The 9516-nt window shown below is 33.6% G+C and overlaps 1 protein-coding gene across 4 annotated transcripts in view; it reads right to left on the bottom strand.

Annotated features, from left to right (window-relative positions):
* Window positions 1-8: 8 nt before the first annotated feature.
* Window positions 9-9516, bottom strand: part of LOC108722819 (CDK5 regulatory subunit-associated protein 3) — a 25310-nt gene continuing 15802 nt past the window's right edge. Inside the window, exons 1-9 of one of the 4 annotated variants that reach the window (XM_018448129.1) lie at window positions 8635-8854; window positions 2602-2776; window positions 2289-2527; window positions 1937-2210; window positions 1726-1850; window positions 1391-1657; window positions 1095-1306; window positions 838-1009; window positions 9-497 (exon numbers count right to left, since the gene is read on the bottom strand). In XM_018448129.1, coding sequence (XP_018303631.1) covers window positions 426-497; window positions 838-1009; window positions 1095-1306; window positions 1391-1657; window positions 1726-1850; window positions 1937-2210; window positions 2289-2527; window positions 2602-2776; window positions 8635-8640 — 1542 coding nt within the window. In that variant the 5' untranslated portion in view covers window positions 8641-8854 and the 3' untranslated portion in view covers window positions 9-425. Of the gene's footprint in view, window positions 498-837; window positions 1010-1094; window positions 1307-1390; window positions 1658-1725; window positions 1851-1936; window positions 2211-2288; window positions 2528-2601; window positions 2777-2984; window positions 3033-8634; window positions 8855-9516 lie in introns of those variants that run through there. The other 3 variants (XM_018448127.1, XM_018448128.1, XM_018448130.1) reach the window with 3 other exon arrangements.

The raw sequence follows: 9516 nt of genomic DNA, 5'->3' as shown, positions 1-9516 counted from the left end.
CATCGATACTTAATCGTTCAGACACACGTTCTTAGGACCTAGAACATTCTCTGGACGTTTTTAGAACATCCTTTGGAAATATGTTGTATGAGTAGAGGCCGATAAAATTCGGGTACCAAAGAAAGTACTGATTATTCTTACAAATTACACATTTTTAGAGATACGTAAGAGGTCACGCTACAATCAGCAACGATTATCATATTGTAGTATCTATGTTTATTTTTCTTGTTCTCTCTACCGTTACTTAAATCTGTTCTATCAAGGTAATATATTTAGAATGTATAAGAATAAAAGGATTATATATATTACACAATAGCAGAAAGATTATACGTATTAACAATAGCAAAGTCGTACTATCATTATCGTGTATTATTTATTAACATTTGATATATAATTCAACAATTTTTTTCTCCTTTGTTTAATACCTACAACGTATTTACACCTCCGGTTAAATGTACCGTCCTATTTTTGTATTTCTTGGAAATATCTCGCTCTATCTGTAATTAGAAACAGTCCATTTTTTTAAAAGGCATTTAAAAAAATCGAAGTTCATTATTGTTGGTTTTCCGCGATGCCGATTAGTTCTCTCGTTGCGTTTACTTCGTGAACAGTTGTCATTGCATATTTTGACAATTGTATGTGTCGACGAATTAATAGTGTAATAGTAACAATTTAATATTAATTGTATGCACTTAAATATTTAAACATTTAAGTATAGTAATATGTAAAAACATTGAAGGCAAAGTAGCGCTTGCGAAGCGCGTATGCGATGTCTAGTATAGAAAATAACAGCTGTGTCATTATTTGATAACGTAGCATTGGAAAAAGGTGGCATACCTCGGTTTGCGATTCCTTAGTTCTTTGTATGATGAGTTTTAATAACGGACGTAATTTATCAATCTGATTCTGAATGTCATCTTGCTTTTGTCGCACGGATTCTTGTTGAATTACCATTCTATCGATCAAGTTTAATTTTTGCTTTAAAGTAACAGCTACTATGTCCACGTATCTGCGATAAAAATAAATAAATATTAGATCTGTAAAAAATAAATATATTATATATACATATATATGTATATTATAATTAATTATACTTTGGATAATGTTTGATGTTATGTAAATGCTGGACATTTTCGTGCAACATCTCAGATAGGACAACTTGAATGTTATCCAGCATGTTTTGAGTGGTCTCTGTGGTAGAAAGTTGCAGAATAGATGAAGCATTCTGCATCTGATTAAAACTGAGAAGGTTATTCCTATCGTCGCCTTTAAATTCATACAGACGTAACTTCATAAATGCTTCCAGCTAAAAAAAGATATATATATATATATATGTATTTAGATAAAAATGGAGAGCTACCAATTTCTTATATGCATATTTATTTTATACTTCAAACAATTGATTAATAAATTCGGATCTCGTCGTTGGGTAGTCTAATATCGTGTACGCTTCAGACCCCGTAGCCACGCCACCTTCATGATCTACTGTTTCCACAACTATACCCGATTCCTCCAAAGAGACGTTACAATCAATTTCCCCCATGGTAGATTGTTCCGCATTTTCGTCTCCCCAATCAATATCGCCTCCTGCGTCCAAACCAACTTTTTCACCAAAATCAATTTCTCCATCCAAATCCAAGTTACCGAAATCAATGGTCTGTTGAGAATGCTCGAAATAATAACAATCTCTACCTTTGTTATAAATATCGCAAAAAAATCGCATACATTAGCATCCACACTAGACTGCTTATTACTTTCGTCTTCATCCGCTTTAATATTCAATGACGGCTCAATTATTGACGCTGGTACTTCTCCGTATGTATATTCAAACATTGTTGTGTTTCCCTTTTCTATAAAAAAAATATAACAATCTATCGTAGGTGCTTCTTATTCAAGTGTAATAATACATATTCATGAAATTATTATGCAAACATACCAATAATGTATTTAATCATCGATACGCAATCACTGTCATACTGCTGGTCAAAAGTGAATTCAACAAATGCACTATAAAACTCTACAATTTTGTCCAAGCGCTTTGTTTTCTCCGCTACTTCCTGATAAATTTCTGGCAATTCTTTCACCTTATCCATTAACTCTCGTCCAACCGTATTATAACCAGTTACACCTAATTGTTTACATAGTATGTTATATTCCGTATGTGCAATATTTTCCGATTTCTTATATTCTGCTTCTTTCTTTCCCAATTCCTGACAATATAATTTAATATACATTTATTGTGTGCAAATAAGTAAAGATAACATTATACAATATATAAATCAATTTACAGCTAACGATTGTTCTAACTTCTGTATCTGTTTTTTAATACTGGGAACCTCATAATTAACATTTCTCATAAGCATCTGCGCGACTTCGGCAAGGTATACGTTATCTTTTTCGTACAATCTCAAAATCTCCTGCCAATCTTTCATCCTTTGTGAGCCATAACGCCCGAATAAATTTTTTGTATTGACTTCCGTTTCCTTCAAAATTTTCACAATTTTCACACAGTTAAAATAATTTATATCTAAAAAAGACAACAGTAAAAAGTCAGAAGCAACTATATGTTTGTAAAAATCATAAAATGGATTTATAACTTACAGGCACCAGACAACAATAAAGCAATGCCATCATGAGCAGGCATATTCTGTATCGCATTATTAATTTTCTGCCTAATGGGTAAAATATTCACGTGCCAATCCTTCTTGCAGTGCCTCCGATTAATCAGCCAATCTAGTAACTTTCTAGCGTTAATGTCGATCGGAATATCCTGTTCCTAAATAATTATCGAAATAATAATTTACATGTGAAAATTTGATTAAATAAAATTCAACAATAAAAAAGGAAAACAATATCGAACATTAAAAATAATATAAAAAACACATCGATGAAGTCTGACCAAATGTTTATTCTCGATTGTAGCATATGTCAAATTGATAATTCTTTACAAAAATTTACACAAAGCTTATACAAGCTCGTATGACCTCGACTTTGATATACTGTGTCGTCAAGATCATGATCCAGAATAACTTTGCCTTAACAATTAAGTGGCGGTCTCTTATAATTTTTGAGATATTTATAATTAAAGTGTGTAATTTCAGTAAAAGATTTTAATCGTGGAGAACGAATTCGAACGATCCTAATCTTGACATACGTTGTCCAGGCCATGATTTTGAACAACTTTGCTTTAACAACTAGGTGACGGTCTGTCGTACACTGTTAAAAACTTCATGAAATTTAATATACTTTTAAGTTACACAATTTGAACTTAATTCCATGACATTACATTAATTTAATGTATTTACAACCGAAAAGTATATTTGTGTACATGTACATGAAATTTAATGTACACGTTCATTATATTTAAGTAATTACTGTAACTTAATTTTCAGTTAAATTATTCATTACTTTTAATTTCGTTTATAATCACGAACTCCGTTTACATGTAAAGGAAGCATTTCTAAAAGTGTAGTTTCTGAGATATTTAATCGATTCTCGATTTATGTGAAAGTGTAGACCTGTATAAAATCTCTACTGAAGTCCCTACTGAAAAAAATCATATCACAAAGTTACGTCGAAACGAAATGTCGTGTAATTAAGACAAGTAAATTAAATTTCCTATTATTATTATTGACTATTGTTATTGACTATTATTATTGACGAACAAAAAATCATTTTTGATTGTTACGAGAAACCAATCTTTTCCGAAAGATATTTAAATTTCGATTTTATTTTCGATCCCAACATCCTACATGCTATATGAGAGGTGTGATCTATGGATTGTTCGATAGAACTGTACTGTTATCCCATTCCACTATAAAAACATTATAGATATGATCAACATACTACTCAGGAATGATTATCCCCTTCCTTTCATCTATTCAGCTATCCACACATGAATTCAATTTCACATTAATCATAACGCTAATCATAATGAAATCCAATATAATGATAATACGCGTTATTTTACTGTGCCTTTCGTCAAAATCGTTTCTGAATCATTCTCACACATTGCTAAAGGTGCCAACTTTAAACCTGCTTTCACGATTCCTAATAAATTAAATAAATTTATCACCACTGGAAAAGATCCTCTGGAAAAGATGGCACATCAAGACGTAGTATACAAAATCTCACGTCATGATTGTAACGCCATCGGTCATACTAAAAGGCAATTAAAAACCAGTTTCCGAACATATCAAGGATATAAATTAAAAAAATGGGTTCTCCGTCTATTATTTCCAATCATCTCGAATTAATCATAATCACAACTTTAATTGGGACGATGTGAAAATTTTGAATAATGAATCGTCATATAACAAGAGACTGATTTCGAATTTGGTTTTTATTAAGAAATAAAAGAACGCATTAAATAAACAAAACGACACGGAATCTCTACCTGCATATGTGATCCTATATTACAATTACTTTTAAGTCCCTCTTTTAAAATTTCCCTTCCTTCGCTGCTAATTTACCGAGAATCTTCCTCTTCCTAAAACGACTCTTTGTCTTTTTGTGTTGTAGTCATTTGTTATCAAGCATTTTAAAGTATAATGTACAAATTTTGAACAAGATCCAGTCGGAGCATTGCATTGACTTTATAACTTCCATCCGATTACAATGGACATTTTTAAATCGCAAATGTTGAAGGTATTTAATACCTATTACATTGAGGTTGCTATATACTTGTAGATTTCATAATAATTTATTTGCACTTTTATCTTTTATTCTGTGCTATATATTTCTACTTATAGATTTCAGAATAATTTATTTACATTTCTATCCGTTGTTATGTTAAGATTCAAATGAAGACGTCATATGATCTATAAACAGACGACTATTGCAATCGGCTAGCCTGTTCTAATTCTAAGCCAATTGTTCGACCTATCTTTCGAAAATTTTACATCGACTGACATGTATGAGAAGAGACACGGAACAGGTTTCGTACAATAAATTGCGTCTTGGAACTAGATTAATTGTACGTAATTATAGTCGTTATAATGTAATCGATTAACACTCGGACAGCGGACGTCGTGATACTCGCGCACGCACGGCGGACGCAGGGTCAAAAGTGACCCAAGAATGAAATTGTTTTAAAACGTTTGAAAAGTAGTTTTTTTATTATATTTATAAAATATATGTAGGAAAAATAAAAACACGTATTTATCATAGAAACAAATATCCATTTATTCATTTTCTTCACAATTGAAAAAAATAAACAACCCTAACTCGCGGGTCTCGCGAGATCTTACGTCCGCCAGCGGAAGGTTAACTTTCCTATTATTGCGAATTCATAACTATTACGATGTAACTACTGTTATATGTATTTACCGGAACAACATTGATAATGACCTAATCGTTTGGTTGAAACGTATGTTTTATTTTATTTGAAATATGATTATGTTTTAGAGAGCAACTCTGATCCTGCTTTTGCTCATATACCCTTGTGTTATATTTACATTTTAATACAAATGGGCTTTATGTATTTAATTTTACAAGTAAATTACTTAACAAATTGTTTCAAATCAGTGATTTTTTTAAAATTACATAATTTGAAAAATCACACGTTTTTTTTTTCTTCTATTTCTATCATTCATTTTTTTAAAATTCGTAAAACTCAATGAAATTAGGCTTATTCGATGCGCTTTTGCACGAAACGAAAGAATCTGGTAGAAAAAGGCGTCGCTCTGCCCCGATAATAAGAACCGAGATATTAAGCGTTAAAGTTAACGACTATTGAGGTTAGGAAATCTGTCACAGCTACGAAATACTGCGATGCGAGCGTGCTCACATATTTAATATTGGCTACGTTTACACCGTGCATTTAGGCCGCGGCCTATACAATAGATGTCCTTGTTTATCCTGTAGGTTAAACAAAGACACCTATCACATAGGTCGCGGACTAAGCGTACGGTGTAAACGTAGCCATTAGTTCCTAACTGTACGGTCAGAGGTTGCAACACTTTTTTTTTTCGATGGGTTTCGGAATGCAGTTTACCGAGCGATTGATTCTTATTTGTCGATCCATGAATAAGAATCGCTCGATGAACAAGCTGCATTCCGAAACCCATCGATAAAAAAGTGTTGCAACTTTTTTGTCCCTGACCGTGCAAACACAAAATCGGTGCTCTAAAAACAAATTCTTTGTTCTACAATAAATTCTCTGATTTACATACACAAAAAATTAGTGCTTTAAAAACAAATTCTCTGCTTCAAAACAAATTGTCTACTCTAAAACACAAATGTTATAAAGTACAGAATTTGTTTTGATCGAAGTAGTGAATTTGTTTTAAAAGACAGAGAATTTGTCTTTAAAGGACTGATTTTTTGTGTTTGTAAATCAAAGAATTTGTTGTAGAGAACAAAGAATTTTTTTTAAAGCACAACACACTGATTCTGCGTTTGTACAGCAGAGAATTTATGTAATTAAAGCAGAGTTATTTTGCATCGCAGTACTTCGTGGCTGTGACAGATTTCCTAACCCCTGGTAGCAAAGCCTGCGGAGACAGATTTGGAGCAGAGCCTTCTATCAATTTTTGATTGCAGAAAGGCAACAAATTGTACACACAGTTTGTACTATCAGACGTTGTCAACAAACTGCTGTCAAAGATATAACAAAGCCTGCTGACATACTATGCCAGCAAATTGATGACAGAAACCGAACAGAACCTGCTGACACAACCTGACGGGAAATTGGCAGCAAAAACCGAGCAAGATCTGTCATTTTCATACATGGCATCGCCATGAGATGGACTTGCTTCTCGTAAAAAGAAATCGCCCAGGAGTCCTATGAGAATTGACGTATGTAAATCGAATAGGCAACTCTCCTAGAGATTCCCAGCTCTTGTGTTTTCTGAATCTTCAAATATTTTTTTGACTATTTTATAACTCTCATGTGTATTTTTGAAATGTGAAGTTAATCAATATTATAGCAATAAAACTGTATTGATTGTTTCCAGTTTTCACACCAGTATATATAAATATATAATTATGTATGATTGTATATATAACCGTTTATATATATATATATATATACGCACTTATAAGAAACCAGGTCGATTTAAACGAAAATAACAGATCTTGCTCGGTTTCTGCTGCCAATCTGCCGTCAAGTTATGTCAGCAGGCTTTGCTTGATTTTTGCTCGCAATCTGCTGTCAGGTATAATGGGAAGTTTTCCAACAAACAACACTGTGTGAAACAGCGATCACTTCATCCTTGTTTAACATTGGCGAACAACAAGAATGCAACGATTCACTGTGTCACACCGTGTCACTCTGTGTCTCTTGTTAGAAAGCTCCCTTAAACAAAAAACAGAATTGTATTAAAATATATTACATAAAATCTATAAAAAATGCAAATGGCAAAAATAATTGTTATATAATGTCACATGTTTAAGATAAAACTGCTCTAGAGCGTCATTCAAAAATTTGACTGACCATGAGTCAGACTCTGTGTTCGACTATGCTTTTCGGTTGTGTCTAATCGTGCCATGGCGAGTCGTTGCCGGAAAGCAGCATGTCGATTTGTGTGTCGTTTAAAGTCTTGATGGAAAGCACCTGCTTCTATTGTGTCCAATGACGTGCCGTGGCATGTCATTGTTGGAAAGAACCATGTCCGACACCGTGACGATGTGTGTCACCTAAAAACCTTGATGAAAAGCTCCCTGTCAGCAGATTCTGCTCGATTTTTGTCAGCAATTTGCTGGCAAAACATGTCAGCAGGCTTTGTCGACATTACAAATCCATAACTATATGCGAACACAGATGGCTATGATTTTGTAGTCAAAATCTGATCGAGTTTGCTGCCAAATTGCTAACATTTTGCTATCAGGGACTTCAATAGTCGTTAACTTTAACGCTTAATGCTGATTCTACAATGAGTCAGTAGTCGGAAATCTTAAGCCTTAACCAGTCTTAACCTAAATAGGTAACTATGATTTGTTGCATCTAGTTGTTAATTGTACAGCGAGTCGTTTAGCTCGAATAATGGGAAAGAATAAAGTCGAATTTGGTCCAGTCTTAAGAAAATCGTACAAGTACTAGTCGTACAAGTTGGCTGTTGGCCAACTTCACCGATTCACCGATAAGACTTAGGACTACTGACTACCAACTCATTGTAGAATCAGCTTAATATCTCGGTTCGTGGGACAGAGCGATACCTCTTTTTCTGTCAGATTCTTTCGTTTCATGCAAAAACGCGCCGAATAAGCCTAATTTTATTGACTTTTGCAAGGGAGAGAGCTAAACTGAATAATTACCATTTTTATTTAATAATTTTTTTAATAAACAACGAGCGATGACTAATACCTTCTGAAAGTCAGGGTCACTCAGGGTCACAGCCTTGACAACATATGTCAAGATCAAAATCGAGTTCATACTGTGAAGTTAAGATTTACGACTGAAATTACATTTCAATTCAAAATATCACAAAAATTATAAGAGACCACCACCTAATTGTTAAGGCAAAATTATTTAGGGTTATGGTATTAATAATATATGTTAAGGTTATCCAAGCTGTGTAAATTTTTGTAAAAAAAAGTTACCAAATCGAGTATATGTACATACTTTTATGTCCTATATTCAAAATTGATATTGTTAATATGAAAATAATTGCATGTTTGAATGACTATACTTGCCTGCATGTTGTCAAATTCAGCGAATCTCAACAAGAAATCGTGCTAACCTAATGCGACGTGAAACGAAAATTTAAATCGATGGAGGTAAATGTTAATCAAGAAAATACCCCCTCCACCTCAAATTTTTATAAAAATATACTCATTCGATGCGTTTTCGCGTAAAAGTATGGTCTCGCAAGAAAAAAACTGTCGCTCTGCCCCGAGAATCGAGATAATATAGGTTTGTTCGCGTTGTATGCTCCAACATGCTCCTAGTTCCTACCCTTGATGGAAATACTACAGGTATCAATCATGAAACTTTATCCCTAGGATGGAAAGTGAAAAGTGAAAATTTTAGGGTCACTTTTACAAAAAACTTGAGGCAGTAAGACGTAAGCAGTAAGGAAATCAACATGTTGGATTCGCTACCGCTTATGTTATGGCCTTATGGACTCTACTGTGATTGGTCAATTCACTTACTGCTTACATTTTACTGCTTAAGTTTTTTTGTGTGCCATGGCCCTAATTGGTCAATTTCTTACGGCTTAAGTCTTAAAACACCTATTGTAGATCCGGACTTAAGGCCATCACACGTACAAAAATTTTAGTCGGAATCGTAAGGTCGCAAGTAAATCGACCAATCACAATCAAAATTACGATCTCGCGTTTAAAAACACTCTGCTGTGATTGGCCGATTTGCTTACGGCCTTACGATTACGACTAAAATTTTTGTACGTGTGATGGCCTTAATGCGGGGTCTACAATAGAAGTCGTAGCAGTCGTAGGGTCTTAAGTCGTAGAAAATTGACCAATCACAGTCGAATATGAGAAGAATAATCAACTGTGATTGGTCAATTTTCTACGACTTAAGACCTTACGATCGCTACGACTTCTATTGTAGAC

Source organism: Mycetomoellerius zeteki, unplaced genomic scaffold (genome assembly GCF_001594055.1).
Source record: "Mycetomoellerius zeteki isolate Tzet28-1 unplaced genomic scaffold, Tzet1.0 scaffold22, whole genome shotgun sequence".
Lineage (NCBI taxonomy): Eukaryota > Metazoa > Arthropoda > Insecta > Hymenoptera > Formicidae > Mycetomoellerius > Mycetomoellerius zeteki.
Note: the sequence above shows the minus strand (reverse complement) of the source record. Positions and strands in the feature narration are given on the sequence as shown.